General features: G+C 35.4%; 1 protein-coding gene across 1 annotated transcript; it reads left to right on the top strand.

The window, feature by feature from the left end:
* On the top strand, window positions 1–24404 carry LOC131031549 (uncharacterized). The gene is made up of 5 exons (XM_057962685.2): window positions 1–453; window positions 7888–8097; window positions 8271–8673; window positions 23705–23799; window positions 23920–24404. Exons 1-5 carry the CDS (start codon window positions 178–180, stop codon window positions 24052–24054), a joined length of 1119 nt encoding a protein of 372 aa, XP_057818668.1. The 5' UTR covers window positions 1–177; the 3' UTR covers window positions 24055–24404.
* The last annotated feature ends 785 nt before the right edge of the window (window positions 24405–25189 follow it).

Genomic DNA, 25189 nt, shown 5'->3' with positions numbered 1-25189 from the left:
CCAGTTTTGAAGATATTTTCGGGACAGCCGCCACCGTGGAAAGTAGTAGTACCGAAACCTGCACTACAAAACAGCATCCAAGCAGGTTCTTGATCATATCGGTCCTGGTTTTTCCTTACCATTTGAGCTGAACAGTTTTACATTTGCAAGCCATTCAACATCACTATTAACAAAGAGATGGATTCCAAACGTGATAATAATGTGAGCAATCCATTTGATGATGAAAATGCAATCCAGGCATGCTGTGCTGATTCAGATGATGGAAATAATTCAGCTATATCAGGCCATGAAGTTATAGAGGAAGAAGAGGATGGGGAGGAGACGGAGGAGGAGGAAGACGGGGAGTGCGTAGCGGGGAAGGAAGGGGAGGGGGAGTCTTCTGTGGGATCGATGTGGAGGACTAATTCACCCACTGGAAAGGATTCCCCTGCCCACGACTCTACTAGTGACTCGGTATACGTTTTTACCCACCCAACTCTGTTTGTTTTACTGGTTATTTATATTTTAGAATTCAATGAAACTGTATCATATTGAGCTTGAGGGGATTTTTTGGGCACAAATCATTTTTCTGGAAATTTTACCGCAATCTAGTAGATTGATTTAAATAAATTACAGGACTACAAAAAATGCATTTATGTTATCCTGTACCCATATTTACAGAGATTTACACGTGGGTTTTAAATGCAACTTGAGCCTTCTCCTTTATTGTCTGAGCAAACAATTTGGAAAAAGCTATCAGGTAGAGGTGTTTTTGAAACATCTCTTTTAAAAACCCACACTTTTCTTCCATTTACCTCGCCATTGTTCAAATTGTAGGCTACCGAGCTTTGATCTCATGACCAAGCTCCGTTGTAAGCTTGAAATTGCCAATCCATTTACACTGAGTACGGTATGTTTATTAGACAATAGGAACAATTTTACCGCTTGCATATAATTGGGGTGAATTGTTATCCAGCTAGGGCCATGTAATTTATTATGTCTGTGGGTTATAGAATATCTAACTTATGGCACACACAACTGTAACGAATGTTTAGGTAGGATGGGCCAATTGGTGATTTTCACAGAGATGTAACGACTGTTGTACTTATATCTTTTCTGATTCCATGGTGATTACTCTTTGAAGCCAAGATCCAAATCGTTTGCTTTTTCATTCCATGTATGCCTATAGATATTGCCTTTTGATGCCCATCACATTCATAGCTCGAGGCTTTTGTGCTATTCTCGCTGTAGGAATTATTTGAAGTCCGATTTCCTTCCTACCAAGCATTTTGGGTCACATATTTTATCATTGATGACTGAATATTGCTTCATCGACCAATCATTGATTTCTGTTCTGTTTAACTGCAAACTTTGGATAAATTTTGCGGCCTCCCAATTTTCAACAATGAGTGCCTTTGACATTAGGTTTTCACGATCATCCAGACATGATTTGGCGTACTGCTATAGCTGTTCATTGTTGGGAATCATGATCTATTATGATGATTTAAGAAAAGTATTCTAAATACTTTTAATCCCTTATTTTGTATCAAAATTATAGAACCAAATTTACATTACAAAGTGAAACATTTTTTGCGTTGTTTTCTAAAGTCAAATTTAAGTTATGATTTTATATCAGGATAGGAAAGGTTCAAGTCTCCCCCGGAAGATATGAAACCTATTAGATACTTCTGCAACAATTGTACCCCACTTGCAAAGTGAAACTCCTACAGACTGCCTGTATATTTGGTAGATACTACAGATATGTTGGTGAAGAAAATTAACCTCGAGTCATGTTATGGTTCAGTCGCATTGCTTCCGTGACATTTGTCAAACAATCGATGGAGGAAGGAAGGGGGATAGCATGCAACTTGCAAGTGAACTACCAGCACTACAGGGGCAATGATGTATAATCATACTGGTCGACCATAGAGCGAGGTCAGGAGTACGGCCATCATCAAGTAACTATGAAATCGTAGGGAGCTTTTTTAAAATTTATTCCTCGTTTGGACTTTAGTTCACCAATTTATCGCTCCAGTTAACTTTGCAATATTCTTCCTACCCAATAACAATTCAAAGGTTAAGCGTTTCAACTGTTTTTAAGGAATTGTCGCTGGATCACAATGCCAGTGTCCAAAAGACATCAAACGGGGAACTTAAACTTGATGCAAAATAAATTTAGATAATTAATTCCTAAAAGTTCTCTGTTATTCAACTCAATTTTTTTCAGAAAGATGGAGGAAACTTTCTGATAATTAGGGGGGAAATGGAAGCATTAATCTACGGCTTGAAGATATTTGAATTTGTTGGAAAAAATCCACTTTTGAAACCAAAGAGAGCTAGTAACTCAGTGGTAGAGCAATTTAATAGTATATGGGAGATCCCAGGTTCAAGTCCTAGCTAGTCCATAGAACGAACAGACTTTAATGAGTTTGATGGATCATACTGTTCTCATGCTTTCTTTCCCTGATGATGATGGATTATAGTGTTTGATCCAAAACGTTGGGCATAAAAAATCTACACAGTTTAATCCAGACGAATAAGCTTGAACACTTTATTAGAGCTATAAGCTTATGAGATCCAAGCATAGAAATGTGACTTGAGGAGGGGTAATAATCCACATTTTGAATAAAGAGGGTTAGAAGTTCAATGGTAGGGCAACCCAACAGCCCATGGCAGGTACCAGGTTCAAGTCCTAATTGGTACATGGAAAAAGATAACAAATTCTTCCAATTGTATAGACTTGGATGCCAAAGGGAACTCAAAGATGATATGAAATCATATAATCAGAAAAGGGTATCCAAATTGGAAGCTTTCTTACATCATTAAAATACTATTTTCATTTCCAAGCTGTTTATAGACATTTCCTTCAAGCATATCTCTCGGGAACTTATTCCAACCCTCAAACCTCTCTAGTCCCATTGTGGCAATGCAAAGTTAGATTGATGTGTATGGCTGGAATTGACTTGCTGGTGAAGGCATTATACTCCTGACGCAGACGAGCCTGGACAAGCAGCTAACTCAATACAACTTATATTAAATCCTCAAACAACTGAAATCTAATTTCGGAATAACAACAAATTACACAAATACTTGCAGTGTTTCTTCATGGCCTCTCAACTCATACTTATTTTTTTTTATTACTGAAAACATACTATTCCAATTTACAATGAATTCAAATCTACATCATAGTAATGAGAATTTTCTTGCTTTGTTATCTTCAGAGATCATACTCTGCTCCAGTATCTTTCATCTATCTGTTACACTATACAATCTAAATTACAATCTTTTTCTCCTAGATCTGCAAGCAATGCTCTTTTTGTGTCTCTTCCTATTCAGCTCTGCTCATGTTTTCATTGTCTGTCAACTTTACTCTCTTCCCTCCAGTGCTAAGCTCCTTAATAAGCAATTCTTCATATTTCAAAATCAGCAATTCTGCAATTTTCTGTGCATTCTGTTGCCCATACATCCTCTCCTCTCTTCCACGCACTCCCTATCTTCTCTCTGTCTCTCCATTCACAAACTTCTTCACTCTTACACCCCCCTCATTTCTGCAAATTTCTGTTTGTTTTTAGTCTCTGATTTGAAATCTGGCTTAATCAAAAAGGCTTGTTGAAGCCAGACCTGCACAGAGCAGAAACAGATGCGTAGCTGGATGACAAAGGGATATTTGTATTTCCTTGGGATCTTAGAAATCACAGTTAGCAGACAAATTCCTGAGCAAGAGGAAGAAGGTAGTAGGGGAAAATTGACAAGTGAAGAGATAACGAGAAAAGCTTTTAAAGATATTTTAATTCAATTTTCAAGGAATCAAAAGTTTAAAAGTCATGGAAACTATTAAAAATTATCTGCAATAGAATGGGATGGTATTACTTATAAATTTTATGCTTTCTCATCAGATTCAGGATCTGCTAGGTCTTGTTTCAATATCCAAACTGTTGATACATTTTGGCTACTGATTTTTTAGCTGCTTGTTTTAGTGCTACTACTTACATGATCAACTGGAGTATTGGTGAAGTAAATTTTAAGCTGGTCTCTCGTATTTGAGCTCAAGACACCATCCTCGGCGACATGTAGAGCAATCAGAAGTATACTGGAATTATAAGAAAATTAAAAATAAGTAATTTGTAAATCTGATGATTAGTAGCTTATTGCCATCCATAATTCATTTTGTTGTGTCAGATTTCATGGTCATAAATATCAATCCTCGACATGAGAGATTGAATACAATAGCTGTTGCCGATTGAGCAATATCTCATTTTGGCCAACTTTTTTCTACATCAAAATAGATTTTGTAGTAATTTTGAGCATTACTACATGCATTTTGACATCAGCAATATCTTGTTTTATCAGCATTATGACATCATTATAAAACATGCATGGCACCATCGTTATTTTTTGAACAAATAGAGACACTTTTTCTTTTTGGAATTTTAGTATTTTCAGTGCTAGTTAGGTCAACCTGTTGGCATCAGTTGACCTGTGAACATTAATAAATAATGGAAGCATATATTTGTATTTATGTGGAAGTCAATTTAGATCATTTCCTTTGACAAGAAATTTGTCTCTCTTACTCAGAGAATGGACAATATAGAATAAGAGCTGCAACGTGGGACTAGAGTTGTTAATGCCAACTAGTCGAAAGCATGACATGGTTATAATTTCAGTGACCCGTTGACTGTATTTTGTGCACAAGAACTATTAAAGTTGATGTTTTCAGTTGCAACATTGACAAGGCATGTTTTTGAATGAATTTTGACTTCTTTCGTTGCTGTCTGATTATTATAAATGTTATTTATCTGCGGTTAAGGTTATAAGAAGTTATTGTACTATCATTGGCGTTTGTGCTGAATTTTGACCAACAAAAGCTGTTGGGCATAATCAAAAGCCTTTAGGCACCGATATTATCCTTTGAGCAGAATATCAAGCCTTCAAGCAAAGAAACGCATCTAACAGTCTTTGTGGCATCAATATATTTTTATTGATTAAGGCTCTCTAGTTAGTTATCAGCATCTTTTATATTACCACTATATGCATTTATCAGGAAGGGGACTGGCACTTAAGTAGCGAGGCCCTTAATTCATAAGATCTCGGCTCACAATGCTTTTTGTGGTGTAATTTTGATTAAACTAGTGCTCATTGAATGTTTCTTCTTCATCCATTTAAATTTTCTTGCATTTTTCTAGTTTTCAAAAAGATAATATTGGTTTTACCTTGAAGTTTTGAAGATTGATGCTTGTTGAAATTGTTGGTGTTGGAAATAAGCCACACCCGGACTGACGATGGACTGGTCCAAAAGGGGCCAGTAGCTCAGTGGTAGAGCACTCCAGCAGCGTATGGAAGGTCCTAGGTTTGAGTCCTGGCTGGTCCATGTCTCAACATGGTATAGAGCTATAGTTAAATCGAACCTGAGGCTGTTGAATTTTACGTAAAATTCAAATCAAGTATATATTCAACATCACAATCCTATCAATGGCCAGCACTATCAGATTTGAAGACAGACTTGCAGGAGGAGACGACTTCTCCGAATGGAAATTCAGAATTCAAATGATTCTAAAAGATAACAAAGTTGAATCATTTGTAAAGAATGAAACTAAAGAACTTGAGACTGAACCTGATCAAGCAATTTGGAGAGAAGGAAATGATAAAGCTATCAAAATAATAGTTGATGGGGTAAGGAACAATATTATGCCCATTATAAAGAAACACGAAACAGCTTTCAACATGTTCAAATCACTTGAAGACGCTTTTGAGATATCCAATGCCAGTAGAACCTTGGCTCTAAAAAGAGAGATAAATCATATAACCATGATAAAAGGAGAATTAGTCAATGCCTACTTCATGCGGATATCTACCTTAAGAGATGAACTAGCAACTCTTGGATATGAAAACCAAAGCAAAGAATTAACCCTCATTGCTTTAGATGGGTTGCCTAGTATCGGGGAAACGTTCGTCCAAGACATTAGTGCAAGGGATAACTTTCCAAAATTCAATAGGCTAAAGGCTGACTGTCTCCAAGAGGAATCAAGGCAAAATAAGAAAAGAATCAAACAAAAGAATATAGATGAAGACCTTCAAGTTCTAACTACAAACTCAGATAGAAAGGGCAAGAAGAAGCAATTCAGGAAGAGAAAAGGTCATCACAGCAAGAACTCTTTCAAGAAGGACCCCTCTCAAATTCAGTGTTACAGATCTGACATAACTCTGACGTAATTTGGAATTCATACATAACTCTAAAAGGAATCACACTAATAGATGAAGAATGCTAATGACGTATGAGGGTTTAGCAGATGATAATTTCTTGTTATAGAGTGATTGGCAACATTTGTTCTTAGCATTTCTTCCATAATTCAATCTAATCTTTCCACATTGCTACCGGTTTCTGGAATATCTTTACAATTGAAATTTACTTGAGTTCTATGGTTTGTGAAGACAATTTTTCATGAGTGCTTGTCAAGCTAGTGATCACCAATATTGAATTATTGTCTATAGTTATTTTTTGATGCATAATCATATTATCATCGATTTATTGAATATCCGTCATGTATTATATACTGAATGATGCATCTAAATAGTCTATAAGTTTTTTTTTGTATTTGTCTTTTCTATTGTTACTTTTTTTCTAATACCTAAAATTTATATCCTATTTCATAGGCATATACAGAATCCTTCTCTGTTTTCGATTTTTTTGGGGAGTTTTGGGGAGTATCCTAAACCAGTAACATTTCTGAAAGTTTTCTTCTTCTTCCCTTGAAGGTAATCTAGGAATTAATTGATTATTATGTAATCAATGCTCATGCATAAGCTAATAAAAATATAACTGAAGTACCTAAAACAAGAGAACTTTGGAGTTTTGAACATCCTTTAGCAGAAACAAGTGCCAACTGAAATTCAGAAGTGTTTGCAAGGCTAGCTTTTGCCTGATTAAGATTTGATTTTGCCTTGCTCTTGAAAGACATCACTAATCTAAAATTGGCTTAAAAACTCCCTGATATGAATTCAGCGTCAGCTGTCAAAACATAAATAAATAAGCATGAGGCAACAAATCCAACATGTGTTAAGTACGTATTCAGCCTATGATGAAAATGTGTCAAAGGATGTAGGTCATAAATAAAAGGCTAGTTTGAGTTGGAGAGGTTTATGGAGCTGTTACAAGAATTGGTTTTGTGGAGTAGGAGGTCCTATGAGGAGGAAAAAATAATGCTCCAGGATAATTTAGAATCCTGTGCAAGAAAATAGGAGCTCCTACTGTTTAACCTTAGATTAAATTTAAGGGAGGTCTTTGGGTGGGGCTAAAAGTTTCCCTTATCTGCTTAAATTTTTAGTGTCACATGTCATTCACCAAGATTTTCACCAAGATTTTAGATTTAGCTATATCATTGTAGATTTAGCATTCCTTGTTGCTAAAAAATAATCACGAGACCACCATGTTCCTCAAATTTTGAAGATTAAAATTTTATGTATGTCAATTGTTATAGAATCTGTAAGACTTCCTACTTAAAAAAGCTTCTAAAATTCTCATCAGCAACACCCACTAAAATATTTTAAACAGAGCCTTAGTGGTTCTAAAACATCAAGACTAAAGGTCAGTAAAGCATGGTTTGGTTATCAGCCAAGCCCATTCCTATCTTGTTGATGATTACGCGGAAATTCAATGCATTGTAGACACAAAAAAAACATTAGGGATCCATTTTTGAGGTACATAGTACATGCTTTTAATTGAGAACATTTTAGTTTATTGTGTTTTTTAATAAAGGTTTGTTCATGTGTTTCTAATTTTCAGTAAGTACGTAAGTCACAAAAACATGGAACAAAATTCTCTTAGAAAGAAGATAAAGGAAGCAAACTGAGTTATTTATTTATTTTGAAGCTATCGAAATATCTGTATGCACTGAACTTTTTGTAGTGCAGGTTACAGAGATGGACGATTCTTTAGACTCAGCATGGACAGATGACAAGCATAGCTCATATCTAAGTTCAATAGAGGCATCATTTGTTGAGCAGATGTATGAAAAAAAATACCGTTTCTTGGATACTCATGGGCAGACTCCTAAGCAGAATGAATCGTCTGATCCAAATTGTGCTGAATCAACGCCCAATTATCTGAAACCTATCAATAAGGTCTTCTCATTTTTTCTATCTAATCGTCTGATCCAAATTATTTGTTGTTATGTAGGGTCAATGAGAAGATTTTTTTAATCTGGCCAACCATGAGAGCCCTGCTCATTGGCATTTCGTGCAATTTGTTTGTTTTTATATTATATAATATTCTCAAGTGATATCATTCATTACAGTTTAAAGTATTGCGAAAAGGATGCTGGCTAAAGCTAAATTACAGTAGAGCATGTCATCTAGGCGTTTCAACTCCTCAGACAGTTGCGGCAAGCCCATGGATACAACACTACATGACAGCACCCTGTTCCAAAGGACATGAGGTGCCATCGCGAACTGTTAACTTATCCTGTGATGAACACAAAATAGCTGCAGTAGCTGTTCCCCAGATAAATGCACTTGAATCAAAGCATCCTTTTCATATAAAGACAGCTCACAGGGAATTCCCTGATGCAAATGAACAACTCAATGTCCAGCATCACAGTATAGGATACAAGTCTGCTGATTCCTACAGTATTTGTGGTAGAACAGAGACAAGACATATTTGCACCCAAGAATTGGTTGTACATCCTCCTCCAGTTTCTGGTAGGACTTGTTTCATTTTTTAGTTTCTTTCTTTAATTTTGAAGACGGAAATAACGTAGCATGAAACATTATTTGACATTATTTAGTCAGCACGGATTTTAACCATGCAATTAGTCGATCATTACTTATGCCATTCAATAACGGCTCGCTGACAATCCCTATTATGAGTACTACCCAGAAGAGCTGCTAGAGCACACATGGCCACAGTTAACTTATGCCATTCAATAACAGCTCGCTGACAATCCCTATTATGAGTACTACCCAGAAGAGCTGCTAGAGCACACATGGCCACAGTTAACCATGATATATTTGAAGTATTTTTTTCAGCACTAGAGATGGAAATCTGTCATTTGGCTCCGTTCAATGTCACGAGAGAATCAGTCACTGATGGTGCGATGTATACTAATTTGTTATAAAATGCTATTAGATTGAAAAATGAAAATTTTAATCATCTTCATGAAAGCATCTCGGGAAACTTCAAAAGTTGAGTTTCTATTATTGACATAGCACTTGGCAAAATTAAAGTTACTACCTCGAGATTGAAGCGGAATGCAATGTCAGCTGATAAAAATGTCAGCAATACAATAGTACGAAAGCTTCAGATTGTTATCCTTTATATACACTGTCAGCAATCAAGTAACCCGAACATTTACATCATCAAAATTCTTGGCGACCTTGCATAAAATGACAACATTAATGCCACTGGCATTTGATCAATATTTTCTGTCCAGTTTCTATTATGTCATACAAAGTTGTAGCCGACTACAAGCTTGTTACACAAGGAAATTTAAGCCTATAGTCACAAGGTATGGCGATTATACTTGAACATAAATAAAATGGTATAAATTGCCCACGTGCAAAAATATAAGTGTCATGAAATCGGGAGTTTAAAAACAACACCCAGAGTTCATAGACAGTAATATGAATACAAACATAAAATAATTCAGAGTTGTTTTTTTGCATAATAACATGAATGATATGAATTTATTTTTCTGTAATCTTCCTGTGATTCTTCATTGAGCTGAGATGTCCAAAGTAACTTATACCTGCAATTGGCATTCACGGGTTGAGCTACTGTTTTTCTTTCTAACAAGATCTTGGAATATATACATTAGCAAGTATTTAAAACAATTTGTTGTTTTTTGAATTCTAATAAAGAGTTTGGGATCGATTTTGGGATTAGAGTGATTTTATTCTTGAGGGCTTGTGAAGAGTATGTCAGTTTCAACAAGAGCTCAAAAGGCAGCCATGAAGGAGTTGAATGCAAAGAGTGACTGCATTTAAGGCCATATGGAAAATCAATAATGTTTTAAGCAGCAACAAGAGAATTTGACTAATTAAAATGGTAAAAGGAAATAACTATATGTGATTTAGTTAAAGCACTTGCCAAAAAAAATTGTAATTGAAGATGAAGATTTATTGAAAGAACCAAATGAGGACAACGGAAATACAAGTGTCTTTTTAAAGGAGAAAAAAGAGAGGAAATGAAATCATTTGATGGACAAATAAAAGTGGAATCATTGGATATATGGATTAAACAACTTGAGGGACTCATTGGATATATGGATTAAACAACTTGAGGGACAACCAGCAGGACTCAAACCTGCGACCATTGTATCTTTATCGAAGTATATTTTAGTGTTTATAAACTATAAAGTAAGCGGGGTGCAAAGAGTTTACTTTGCTTGCCTTGAAATGGAGGTTTATGCTCTTGTATGGTGGGAAAACTATGTTGCTAATTGTGAAAAGAGGAATAAGCCTATCTTAACAAATAAGAAGAATTTAAGGTTATTCAAAGAAATAAATTTCTACTCTATAGGACATAAGATGGATCAAAAGATTAAATGGGTATACCATGAACAACAAAGTGGTCAAACTTTGTAGGATTACACTAAGAAATTCCATTGGCAAGCTATGAAAAATGGGATGGATTAGAGGATGAGGACATAACGACAAAGTATGTCGATGGGCTCCATTTGAAGAGCAATTATCACTACCAATCTAAAGGACTTGGAGGAGGCATGTGCTCAAGTTTATTGCATAAAAGAGGAGGAGAAGAGGATTATAGAACACAAACGTAAAAATAATGGTAATCAAAAAGAAAATTAATAGTTTTGTGCAAAAAGAGGATCAAAACACAATAATTATAGCCATTTTAAGATAGATGGACCTATAAATTCCAAATGTTAGAAGCTTCATCTTGAACTACATTCTTGAAATAAGGGAAAAGAGAAGTATGAAATTAAGATATCTATATTAAGCATCCAAGATGATGGCATTGAAATAGAGAATAATTTGGATAGAGGAGACAAACTTGAATGGCATAGCCACTAAGGAAAGAGATTAACTTGAGAATATGAACACACTTTTGCTTTGAAGTTACAAAGTAAGAAGACTAGAGTAAATGTATTGATACTAGTTCACAATGGAATCTTATTTTAGAAAGTTTGTTTAAATGGTTTGTTCTATAGAGATACAAGTAACAAATTGGTTCAAGGTTAATAAATATAGGCCAAGTACACAATACATAGACAAGATTGGAACAAATGTAGTTCCTCTTGACATTTTTGATATTGTTCTTTGTAGTCCTTATCTTTATTTTAGATGTTTTATCTCTATGGCAAGGGCAAGTAAGTATAAATGAATCAAGCTTTGAATTAAGTACATAATCAAAGGGCACCAAAGCACAACTAAAGTAGCTATAGTAAGTTTTAATTGCACCATTAAGTTAATTCAAGAAATCATGAAGTCTAAATTGAAAGGCTTAGATGAAGCACTTCCATTTTCACAAAGGCCAAATGTATTATCACCAAGAAGGGAGGTGGAGCATTATATTCAATTGCCACAAGAATCCCCTTTTCTTAATATCAAGTTGTACCAACAATCACTACTAGAGAGCAATAAGAACAAGAGGCTACCTCAAGAGCTATTGGAGCAAGGGTTTAGTTGCCCTAGCACTTCACCTAGTGGGTCAACTATAGGTGATAGTAAGATGGTTCTTGAAGAATGTGTATTGATTATAGAGTTCTCTGCAAAATCACCTTAGTAGAAGCATCTTATTCCAAGGATTGTTGATCGGTTAGACCAACCATGACATGCTAATTATTTTGCCAAGTTGGATCTCAAGTCCAGCTATCATCATGTGCGAATAAAGAAGAAGACACAAGGAAGATTGCTTTCAAAACAAAGCAAGGTTTTTATGAATAGTTAGTACTACTTTTTGGTTTATGAGATGGGTGAATGATGTATTAAGCTATTACATAAATAGTTTGTTATAGTCTATCTAGATGACATCCTACTTTTTTGTGCAATTTGGGAAACAATTTGTCCATATTAATTAAGTTATGCTAAGGTTAAAGAGAAACAATTACTATGCTATCTAAAGAAATGTGGAAACATTGGTTTATTTAGGGCATGTGGAAGGAGAATTAGACCCAACTAAAATAGAAGCAATTGTAATTTGACGTACACCAAAGAGTGCTATGGGAATTATGGGTTTAATAGGAGCCCCACAATTTATGAGAAAGTTTATTCTTCTTTTTCCCCATAGTTGCACTAGATTGCATCAAATTAGATTTGAGGGAAGAGAATTTCATTGGGGAAATGAACATGATAATGCATTTAAAATACTAAAGTATAAGATAAGTCATGCTCTTCTTGATAAACAAAAGTCATTTGAGCTAGAAGTCTTGTTTGAAGGCATTGAGCCTATTTGTTACCATCCAAAGATTCTTACTGCAACAGTTAGAGGACATTCAATATATTATAATGAATTATCTGCGCTATAGTGGCAACAATTAAAAGTGAAAATATTATTTGTTTGGCAAAGAAACTATTGTGCACATGGATCACCAACCTTTCTAGTATTTATAGGGGGACAACAAATTACAACAAGGCATGCATTATAAATAAATGGAATTTCTACAATAGTTACATATGGTGATTAAATATAAAAAGGGAACTAACAATGTAGTGTCAGGTATGTTGTTTAGGCTGCCCATTTCAGCTATGGCTATGGTAACTCACTTGGATCCTTTCACAAAAGAGGCTTATATTGAAGAATATGCACATTGAGGACTTTGGGAAGAAATATGAAGAACTTCTATCATAGATAATTGTAAAAAGTGAAGAAGACTCTTTCTCAAAGATTTTTTACTTTACAAGGTAAGAAATTGTGTGCGCAAAGAGCACAAAGGCTACTATTAATGAGGGTGGCACATATCTCCAAAGTGGTAGGTCGCTTTGGTGTATGTAAAACAATGGCTTATTTGTAGAGGTATGCATTTTGGCATTAAATGTAGCAAGAAGTAAGATTTGTTAGAAGTTGCAACATTTTTTGTTCTAGCAAATCTAAGACAAGAAAAAAGGGAATGTATTTGCCTTCCCAATCCCCACAAGGCCATTCTAACTTGTGTATATGAACTTTATAAGAGGCTTGCCTAAGAGCAAACATGGACACTACCACTTGTTTGTGGTAGTTGACAACTTGTCCAATACATGTTTATACTAATTGATTGTAAAAAGACTATTTTAGGAAAAGATGTAACTAAAAAGTTCTTTTCTAATGTATGGATGCACTTTGGACTTTCTAATTCCATGATTTCAATTTGGGATGCAAGGTTTGTTAGTAAGTTTGGTCTATGTAATGGCGTAAATTGCACCTCGTGCAATTCCACGTCACATGGTGCCTTTGCTTTAAGCTAAAACAAAGATGACATCGAAGCTTCCACCTCATCTATCCGTGTATCCCGCCTTGTCATCCTTTTTGCCAGATTTCTTGATCATTTGGACTACTTTATTCAAGGACACGTGCGTGTAGCAGAGATGTTTGCGCGTTGCATGTTCATCCTATGAATATTCAGACTGAATGTGGCCATTGAGACATTACACTTGCTAATTTTGGCAGTTTAACTCCTTCTGCATCCATCGATGTTAGGACATCTCCCAGTCCCCTTTATCTTGCCTTTTTGTTTCATTTTTGGGTCTTCTTGTCTCTATTCTTGCTTTAGGATCTCTAAAAGCTCTTGAACATTCATGTGACTGGTTTTTCCTACATCTTGTCCACCATTGTTGCATTCCCTCATTGCATACTCACCATCGTTGTAGCTTCACATATTCGAGGGACTTGTGCTCATCTTCATCCCAGCAAGCTTTCGCTTTCTTTATGTTTAAGGGGAGTTTCTTCTCTCTTACTTGTCATATCTCTTATTTGTTTATCTTAGTTTAGCATATCATTTTGTAGCATTTGTTATTATCATTTATCAATCTATCAACCTTGGTTGTCTGTGGAGGTGGAAACATCGAAATGGGGGTCTGACTGTGGCAAACCTCTAAATCATAGCCCCAACAATTTCGTCTCCGTTCTTCTGTATGCAGGTTTGTCGAAGGGAAGTGTTACATAGGCTAGAGGCTTCATTTGATGGACCTTTGGGAGCCTTCTTTTTCTCTTACCTTTTTGTTTGTGTATTTAATTTTGTTCATCATCTCTTTCCGTGTTTTCCTAGCATCCAGTGTATAATCCTTGGGTATCTAGTCACCTTGTATTTTTTGTATGGGTTTCTATAGTTCGACCGTATGGGATGTTTATGCGATGTGCTATTGTCCTCGACCTGCATGTACATCTTGGATAGAGAGTGTATGGAGCTCATCATATAGTCTCTGTGATTGATACTTTGGGTTCTACAGTTAAAATACATTGATGTGTCGGTATTAAATAATTTTGAGTGTTCTTTTCATCGTAGTGAATAGACTTAGAGGTCAGAGAACTTCAGAGGTATACTCTGAGTGGAGAGGGGGTTAGTGAGTCCTTGAGGGGTTTGACCACCTTTCAAAGCAGTTCACTTTTCCTATTCTACATTTTGGTGAATCTAACGTGAACTCACCTCCTGTGTGTTTTTCATCTTCAAAATCTTGTAAAACTTTTTCAAAACTTAAACAATCAATGCTTGTGTTGGGTTTCTCTGCTGTGCACTCTTGAGGTTGTCAGAGTGTTATGGAGCTTGTCTATGAGCTTTACAACTCAAATTGTTTCTAGGGTTGTAGTGAGAAGGACTTCTAGACCTAGCATCGCTATGGATTGCTAGTCCTACAAGGCCTAATCTGATGTTCTCTGGGACTGTAGATTCTGATGATCCTTTCACTTCCCAGACTCTTCCTTCAAGTATTATTCTGAGAAGCTCTACTACATTTGGCTCAAATCCAAACTCTTGAAACAATACCTCAATGGATACTCCTCCAAGGTCTCCTCTTGTTATGGACCATGATTTTGCTTTGGTGATTCTGATTGATTAGATTCAATCCCTCGAGGAGAACCTGAGGGATTTTGCAGGATTTTTGAATCGGATTGTCCTTCCTCAAGCTCCCTTTATTGTTAGCAATTTGAGGGAAATGCTTATTTTAGATTGCAAGGGCCTGGATGTGCTAAGGGCATTATCTATGATTGTGAGATCTCATGTTCCTCTTGTTGATGCTAACCCCTAGGACAATAAGTTTGATGCCACTGATTGGTATCACTATTCCTAGAGTGTCAGTTCACATGGTTGATACGGGACCTTCTGTTGACCCTTTGATTGGTGGTACTATTCCGTGTATCAATGTTTCTTAGCCTCCCTTGGGGTACACTAGCATAGTTGCTAGCTCTTATGTTGTCACTTCCATTGCTCATGTTGCTTCTGCTAGTGTTGGTGTGGATGTTGGTACTAGCCTTGATGCTGGCACCGGTGTTGGTGTTGGTGTTGGTGGTGGTTCTGGTCATCTCTATTGCTATACATTATCCGTCTCTACCTCCTCTACCAAATAATCTTGTCCTAAATATAATTTTGTAGAACATGGGACAATTGCAACAACTCACCAACCTTGCGATTGCCACTAATCAATATTCACTCCCACCATACTATCATTGTAGTCTGCTTGCATTGCACATCTTAAACACCAACCTTCCCTAGGCGACTGATACATTGAAGTTTGATTGGTATAATGGAGATGGAGATTCACACTTGCATATCGATTCTTTTCTTACCTTGTGACTATCATAATTTGGACTATGTTTTAGTGAAACTATTCTCCTAGTCTCTTAAGGGGACCATGTTAGAATGGTACAGTTCTTGACCAGATTATTCTATTCAGACATTTGATCAATTAATGAATGCATTTCTCAAATGGTTCAAAGGATTATTCTATTCAGACATTTGATCAATTAACGAATGCACTTCTCAAATGGTTCGAAGCAAACATTGCTAGCAAGGTCACTATTGTTGACCTTGTTCATTGTAAACAAAGGCCAAATGATAAAATCACTAACTTCATCTCGTAGTATCAATCTATATCGAGAAAAGTACCCTTTGCCTTGCCAGATGGTGATCTCCAAAGAATGTTTATTAGAAATTTGCCGCCGACATTGAGGGGTCTAAATAGATATTTGAACTTTACTAATCTCTATTCTACACTAATTGATTATCAACATACGTTGACTCAGTTCGAAGATTATATTCCATACTCTTGTGCTGATGCCTTCGAAGGTGCGTCTTCCTTGGGTGGGTCTAGAAAGAATAAAGCTATGGCAAATGTAATCATTGTTCCTCATGCAATTGAGAAAAATACACAAGAGCCTCAATGGAATCAGGTATTCACCAAGTTATCTGATTCCCATTTGAGCATATTGCAGAAAATATTGAAAGATAATCTAGTGACTCTCCCTATGATCAAAACACTTCTTGACAATAGAACATACCCTCATTGGTATGATGGTTCAAAATTCTGCCAGTTTCACCGTGTGCTTGGCCATGACATTGACTGTTGTATGCATATATGATATATCGCCAAGGACCATATAGGCAGTGGTGCCATCTGGGTTGGTGAAAGAAAACAAAAATCTAATAAATTTGTTGATAAGGCAAATAGTGAGCTTCAAATCTATGCCGATCCATTTTTGTTGCATTCATCTAATTTTATCTCTGCATCATTTGATCTTGCATTGAATTATGGCCCTTATGTGAATTTGTTCACTATCACTTCAATCTCACCCCCAAGCCAGAGGACGAAATGTTCTGATATATATTTCACACCTCTGGATGCTTCGTATTGTGGGGAACCCACTTCTCTCTACATCCCAGTGAAGAAAAACTATAACATTGTAACCGCTGTTATGGTTGACCCTTCGTGCAGAGTCGATGTTATTATGGAAGAGGCTCTGTTTATTTATGACCTTCATTAGGTGAGATATGATGAGTATCATGCTACTATCTAGACACATGATGGGTTATATGTTCCACCTTTGGGGTGCACCACCTTGACGGTCCTTGTGGGACCTAAGGTGATATCCATCACATTTGTTGCATTACATAGATTGTTGTACAAAGGCGGAAAAAGGTCTTCCCAAATCTATTTCCTAACCTCACACTAGAGTGAAGGGTGTGAAATCGAATTGCATTGGATTTGAAAGTGTCTAGGTTGGATCATAGTGTTCTTTGTTGTAGTAGGTATGGATGGTAGTTAGGTTCTAGTTGTATCTCTCTATGTTTTGTTTAGCTAGGTTTGTATGGTCCCACATCTCATGTTACTTGTTCCCTTTGCCTAATGCTTGATCTATTAAACAAGGGTACAATAGATCTATCGTCTAGGTTGGACCATAGTGTTCTTTGTTGTAGTAGGGATGGATGGTAGTTAGGTTGTAGTTGTATCTCTCTATGCTTTGTTTAGCTAGGTTTGTTTGGTCCCACATCTCATATTACTTGTTCCCTTTTCCTAATGTTTGATCTATTGTACAAGGGTATGGCCCCTTTCAAAATCCATTTTTACCAATATCAAAAACATTGGTGTTCAAACATGAGCATTACCTAATGCTAGCGCCCTAAGTGAATCTGGGGTTCAACATCCAAAGATGATTGGAGAGGAGTTCTTATGTGTGGCTCTCCAATTTTCATATTTTTTTGAGTACGAAAATGGCTAGAAAACATATAAAGTGATGCCTAAAAATGATTAGGGGCATTGACACCAAAATGAGGTATAGAAATGTAAGGTAAAAGTTTTTTGACCTTGAATTTTGCTCACAATTTAGTGGGCTGATGATACTTAGTGAAGAAGTATGCTAAAATACAATAAAGTAGAATACATTGCATAAATTATTGAATTTTTTGTGAAGGATATAGTATAAAGGATATTTAAGAGCTTCTTGTTTTTTTGTCTTCTCTTCATCCATCCTTTATTTCCATTATAATGCTCCAATCATACAATGCATCCAAATGACTAAAAAGGTAGTTACCATATAATAAAGAAGATTGTACTAAAAGTAAAGAAAATGAAAATTAGACACACATCTCATAATTGGTTCCACATGAATAATATACTAGAACAAAAGGAGAGAGGAAAAGAAGATTCATGAAGGATCACATAAGTGTAAACAAGAGGCTTCAGATGAGCTACTAAGTGGAACACAAAGAACTACCTTGGCAATGTTTGGTCATGAAATATAAGGATAGATATTGGTGATGTCATTTCCATTGAATAAGGGTGTAATCTTGGTCAACAAGGTTAAATAAAGTAAAACTGACAATGTGGTTGCCACTCAACTATATGAGAATGCCACCCAAAGGATCAAGCCACATCCAAAACATAGTAAAATGGTATTCGGATCGTAATGTGGTTGTCACTTTGTTATATGAGATTGCCACCCAAACAATGAAAGGACCTAGGCTAGTTCAAATGAAATAAATAGAACAATCATTGCATATAGAATATGTGGAATATGCCCCTCTTAAATTGATTAGAAAGAGTAGGAAAGCTAATTAATTTAAATAGAGTAGGGGCAAAAGGAAAGATTCGCCAAGATGTAATATGAGAGTGGATAGAATGGGGGCTTATACAAGGAGATGCTCCCAAGAGTCGTACAAGTTTCTTCCAAGTGACGGGAAATGCATGAAGCTCAAGATAATTATCTATGACCATGCACAATCGATAGAGTAGTATGAATAAGAAAGCACAAATGACCCAAGAAAAGGAAGGCATGCTAGCTGAGATGATGCCCTTGATCACATGCATGGAAACAAATGCCCCTAAGGGCAGTCATGACAACATGAGAAAGAGTAATGCTATGAGTAATGAATAGATAAATGTATGTAAGTGCAAAGGGTTATAGCATGTAAAATAGTAAAGTGAAAAGATAGAAAGGAGTAACTTGCATATAATAATCTAATAGTTGCAAGTGATTATATAAATCAATCATAAAACATGAATATGAGAATTATGGAAAGACGTGCACATGCAAGATGACAAAAAATAGGTTGTAGGTGAACTAATCATTGAGCATGTTGGAGATAGCAATAGATGCATAACAATCATTGAGTAACATAGTAATAAAAGTAGTACGAGTAGAAAATATGATAATGGGGGAGACAAAGAACATTGGAAAAATAATATCAATAAGCAAGAAGAGAATCATAGAACACACATAGACAAGAGGGCACATATGGATCTATGATATTGGAGTCAATCCTATTGGGATAGTAAAATGATGATCACTAGACTAGGATAATTACCATCCTTTCTTATTCAACATGCACATGTAAGGAGTAAGGAACAAGAAACAACAATGGTTAATGTGAAAGGGGAGACTATGGTGGGGTCAACATGAAAAGGGGTGTTAATCGCTAATGCTTTACATCATCCCTAGGTAGACACCAAAGAGGAAAGACACATAAGAGTGTAGAAAACAAATAGAAGAGTACACAAAAGTAAGACAACATATAGGAGAAATAGAACATACACAAGACCTAAAATATGTGGATAAACAAGAAAAAGATGTCACTATCTTGATGTCTTGAATTGTCCCCAAATATGTAGGAAGGAAAACACATTACATACAAGGAGGAAGGGGAATTTTAGAGAACATATAGAGAAAAGAAGTACAACATAAAACATCAAATGTTGTCAACCACCATGTGTTAGCATAAATCCAAAAGGTCACATACATCATCTACTATAGTTTGGGACAATAATCATGAAGCATAAACATAGGGTAAAACATAAATACATCTAGGAAAAAATAGTTGCATTACTAAAGCCATAACATATGTGTACTCAACATTAGGTAGGTCATTATCCTCAAAGTCATGTTCTAGGTTATTGGTAAAATGAGTTGTCAAAGTTGCTAGTGAAATGAGAGTACATGGACAAACAATGTTGACTGTGAATATAGTGGACAAGGGTGGAATAATTATCATAAAGCCAAATGTGTTATCCACGGGAGATGAAACAACATGCAATATGGTAGGGATTACCACAATAGTAATCACCATAGAGTTAGTAGGAGGGATGGGACATTCTCAAAATGAAAAGAAACAATTCTAGGTGTAGAAGAATCCCTAGAAAGTACAAAAGTAAAAAGGGGAAGGAGGATCCTTAGAAATAATAATAGTTGTTATAGATATAGGAGGATTTGTAGAAGGCTACAAGGGCTCTACAAAATCAATTGAAATAGAAGGGGATGTTGTAGGGGCAATAGGTGGGTTGGGATAGGGTATTGCAAGATTTGAAGAGGTAATCAACTTTGATTTGAATTGTTGGAAACTAGGTCTAGGGAAAAATTGAGGCTTATTTTTAGGTTTTGGAGGGTGGTGGTGATAGACATGAGAGTTGAGGGTGGGAGGAATCTTGGGGGTAGGAAAAATAGTTGAGAGGGTGGGAGGAATCTTGGGGGTAGGAAAAATAGTTGAAAGGGTGGAAGGAGAAATAGGAGTCGATTTGTGTTGTGAAACAATAGGTGGATTTGGTTTAGGTTGGGTAAGGGAAGGTTCAGGCTTGGGTTGAGGTTGAAAGGGAAGAAGAGTTTAAGTTTGTTTGGGAGTGGGGTTGAGGTAATGGAGGAAGTTGACGTGGATAAGTGGTAAGAGTGGAAGAAATAGGAGAAGGAAGAAATATGTTAAAGTCCTCATTCTTTCTCAATGTTGTAACCTTTGGTACAAAAGGGTGAATAGACAATTTGGGATTGCTTGCATGAATTTAGGCCTTTTGTTCTTCAAAACACTTGTATAAATCAAATATTGTATTGTGTCAGTCATATGGTGGGCCTATTGGCTTATGTACAAATTAATCAACTAAAAAAATTTGCAACTCAAAAAAGGATTGGTACTCATGACACGGAATGAAGATCACTTCATTATCATGAACAAACTTCAAACACTAATGAATGATCAAAGGAATGGTGTATGTAGTGTCAAGCCCAAGGATGACCCAAGAGAATGTTGAATCTCGATGTGGTACAATATATCAAGTTCTCTAGGACAATTTTGAATGGGGAGAATTATACAACCTAATGTTTTAATCAATTGTCATTATAACACTTTCATGAAACACTAGATGCAACATGGGAATCCTAATGATGGGGGATACTATAAAGATGCTCTTTTGTAAGTACATTAAATGCACAATTTAGGTCTATAAGAAGCTCATCAATATTCATGTGCAAGATTGATGCTACAATATAATAAGATTTGTGAAAACCATTATTAGTAATTTCAATAGGAAAAATATCCATTACCTCCTTTTGTCCATTTCCATCTATTTGATTTATACTTTTATTTTTTATTACTCACTTTCTCATATATTCATAGTATAACACCTAGCAGTGTAATCATGATTGTCATTTGTATAGTCGTGGCCAGCAAAAATGAGCATTCATAACACTACATAGTATGATTCAACACACATGGTGCTGACTTCATATTATGGCCTTGCACATACAATTTTTGTGCTATCATATTAGTTGTCAATATACTTTATTTGGTAGTCTTCACGCACGGCTAATATATTGCTTTTGGTGTGCCTAGAAGATATTTGTTATTGGAAATCCAAGGAAGAAGCCAAACACTTGGTTTGACATGAAATTCCTATTGCCTTTATGTTATTGTTTCATTGTTTTTAAGCACCATGGTTGGGGAAATTCTAAGGCACTAGAGGAATAAGTCTTCGTGTAGGAAAGTTAAATGGTATCCACCTTGAGAATATCTAAATATGTTATTGTTTCATTATTTTTAAGCACCATGGTTGGGGAAATTCTAAGGCACTAGAGGAATAAGTCCTCGTGTAGGAAAGTTCAATGGTATCCATCTTGAGAATATCTAAAACTTAGAATGTTTGTGATGATCATTGCTCTTGAAGAAAAATGATATGGATATTAATAAAATATAGTGAAAAACAAAGTAATGTCACACTCAAATACATATAATTGGAAAAAATTCAATTAAAATAGTATTTATAATATAATAATATGTTTTGTATTTGCATTTAATAGCAATATAAATATTAATATGCAAAATGTTGAGTAGTATACAATGTAATAAATATTAAATTATGAATCAAAAATATTTATAAGAATCTAAAACATTTTCACATTGTGGGTAAAACACCAGACTCCACTGATTATGATGAGAAACCTAATTTATTAAAAACATATAAAATATACAATACATATCCAGCAACTTCTTCCTTATTAGAATGGTTTAATAGATACCTCAATTGATTTAATAGTTAATACTCTTACATCTGTTGTAAATTACATAGTAAATGGCATTACTTGTTCTAATTTGACCTCCAAATCTTATACCATTGTTTTGGTGCATAACTGTCATCTTCCTATTCTATGACATCCAACACAAAAGACCAATTGTCCTCTCTACATATGCTTTTTGGTTCAAACAGGTAAAGATCTGTTCACAACACTGATTCCAGTGTTGATAATAGAGCTATGTGTGTATGTGCATTTATTGGAATGGAAAGTTGGTTTTGTAAGAGGAGTATTGATGATCATAGTGTTGCATACTTTGCAGAATCTAGTGTGTAGTGTTTTGCGTTGTCATTACTAGCAATAATCACTAATATAAAGTCGTTTGACTCTCAACCTGTTGAGTTTAAGGAGTAGATTAAACAACAATAAACAACAAAACTAAAATAGAGACAATTAGAAGGGAACGCATAACATAGGAACTTATGTGGTTCATTATAAAGACTACATCCACCAGAAAGCAGGGCAATATCTTCTATTCACTGTTTTCTCACAACATGTAACACATAATCTGCACTCATGGCTTTTATACAAATGTTCAACTCTTCGAATATGAAGAGAGAGCAAAGAAATAAAAAGACGTAGGAAAGGAATGGTCAAATGACTATTAGACTTCAGATTCTCAACACAACCATGATATAATATTGTCTCCATACTTATGACTGGTCTCATAAGAGCAACTGACCTTAGTTGAACCTCAAAGGATCTAAGTGGGGTTATGAATACAGCATAAAGGATACTGACTCGAAAACCATGATTGTGAGGGAAAAAAAGCTGTTGAAGAACAGATAATTTTGTGGTTCCATGATAGGAAATTGATATTTTGGCTATGCACAAAGATAGACTAGAGCCTAGACAATGAAAATGAGAGATACAACGCGAAATAATTGCACAGGATTAAACTTAAAAACTAAGATAAACAGCTGTTCTTATAGTTAAGATATCATCCTCCAGATAGGTGACTACTCTGCTACCCCTTGTCAGTCAAAGTGCGGGATAAATCAAAATTAGATTATGGCCACTCTACTGCCTTTAAAGGAGGTCAAGCTGTCTGCAGGATCCGGTTCAGGGCTGGTAGCTAACTCTTGTCCATCCTAATAATTTAAAAAACGGATTGAATAAACCCTCCAATGGGCTTCATGATTAAGAATTCAATCAAAAAGTCATTCAGCTGCTCAGATTTGATTAAAATGCGTATATAACTGCTCTGATTCTTTGACTGCTTCTACAATTCAGGGTATTCTCTCCATAGCTTGCAAATTTTCATTTTGGGCGAACTTTTAATCCAACAACATACCTATTTACAGAATATCTTTAAGAGAATCGATTCCAAGAAGTCTTCTTCAACCATCTGTGTGCTTTAAAAACTGCTTTATAAGAATCCTTTTAGGAAAATACTTTTACTGTGAATAATAGTATATAACACGAAATGTTTCTCACATCTATTTATGGATGCTGTTAAAATTTAATGCACAGATAAAGGAGTCAACATGGAAAGAAATCATACTGATATGATAACTAGGAGGCAGAAACCGAAAATCGGCAGTATTAGCTGCTCAGACAGAGATCAGGTGTTTGCTAATCTCCTCTTTATTCGACGATGAAAAATTGAACAGGAGGAGCATCTCTTATTTTGTAATCTGCACCCAAATTTTGGCCATCTTGTACTGAAAATGGTGCCTTAATTTCAGGTTGTTCCATTGTTACAAAGTTCGAACTCTGCAGATTTAGGAGACTGCATATCGAATTCGAATCGCAAGAAGTCGACTTCCCCAAATTGGAATGGTAAAAACATGCCTGTTTCCTTACTAGTTCACAGAAAATGATGGCTGTTGTTTAAGGAAAGAATTCGCAAGAGAATACATCACAGAAATATTCACAATGAAAGTGCAGTCTGTACTGTCATAATGAAGAGCTTCTCATGTATTACTAAGGATTCAGATTTTAATAGGAGAAAACAATCACAGAGGAAAGTTCTTAATAGAAGTTAGTAATCAGCTACATAAAATCTATTAATCTGCTGTTTGTATTGTGGGTTGCTGAGCTTCTATATCGAGGCAACATAGGTAGTAACTATTGAGGGTGTTATGAGAAAAAATTGTACAGCATTGGAGTAAGGGATATTTTAGTGGGTATGTATAGCCATTTGGTTAATATATATATATATTGTTGGATCTTTACAGTGTTCAGAGATGTCTTAATCATTCTATCATATGAGGGATTATTTTTATTTTTCATTTATTCCTTTTCAATTCATCATTCTATCATATGAAAGAGTATTTTTATTTTCCATTCACTCCTTTTCAATTCATTCCTTGTATTGATAAAAACATTTAAATTATAAGAATTATATATTAATATGATTAAATTGAAAAAAATAATGTAAGAAAAAATATTTACATCCATTTTAAAATTTGATTTCCAACATAAAATTATTTTCTTAATTTCTAATATAAAAAACTGGTTTAGAGTAATGTTTTTTATTATATTAGTAAGGTTTTGAAAGGACCCTGAATCCTTTACAGCAGAAGATAAGCAATCAGTTCAGCAGAACAGAATACAGCACACAAAACAAGAAAAACACGAACAAGGGTGTTAACAAGGACCTCCAAACCTTTGTGAGTTTTCAAAAGATCCAAAACCTTCACAATCAGAATCTAACATCTGAAAAGACAGAACCAGGATGGTAACCAGACCATCCAGCTACAAAATAACCCAGACAGCCAGGTGCGAAAAGAGGAGGGATTTTCCCAAAGTTCCCCAAACCTTCAAAATGGGATTAGAGTATAATGTTTTTTAATAGATTTACATAATTTTTCTTCTAATTTTCAAAAAAATCATTTAAAAAAATATAGTTAATGTAAAATCTCTTAAATTGAGCCTGAAGCTGAAAATTTGCTTTATAAAACCAGGAAAAATCCTTATAATTTTCCCATGGATAGAAAGAGAAGACTAGAAGAC

This window comes from Cryptomeria japonica, chromosome 8 (assembly GCF_030272615.1).
Source record: "Cryptomeria japonica chromosome 8, Sugi_1.0, whole genome shotgun sequence".
Lineage (NCBI taxonomy): Eukaryota > Viridiplantae > Streptophyta > Pinopsida > Cupressales > Cupressaceae > Cryptomeria > Cryptomeria japonica.
This window is presented reverse-complemented; position numbering and strand designations above follow the sequence as displayed.

What these genes read in the sequence shown, in the direction of transcription:
- LOC131031549 (XM_057962685.2), top strand. Translation starts at nt 178, where the DNA reads ATGGATTCCAAACGTGATAATAATGTGAGCAATCCATTTGATGATGAA. An exon ending in ACGACTCTACTAGTGACTCG is followed by an intron (nt 454 to 7,887) that starts GTATACGTTTTT and finishes TTTGTAGTGCAG; the next exon opens with GTTACAGAGATGGACGATTC. An exon ending in ATCTGAAACCTATCAATAAG is followed by an intron (nt 8,098 to 8,270) that starts GTCTTCTCATTT and finishes CATTCATTACAG; the next exon opens with TTTAAAGTATTGCGAAAAGG.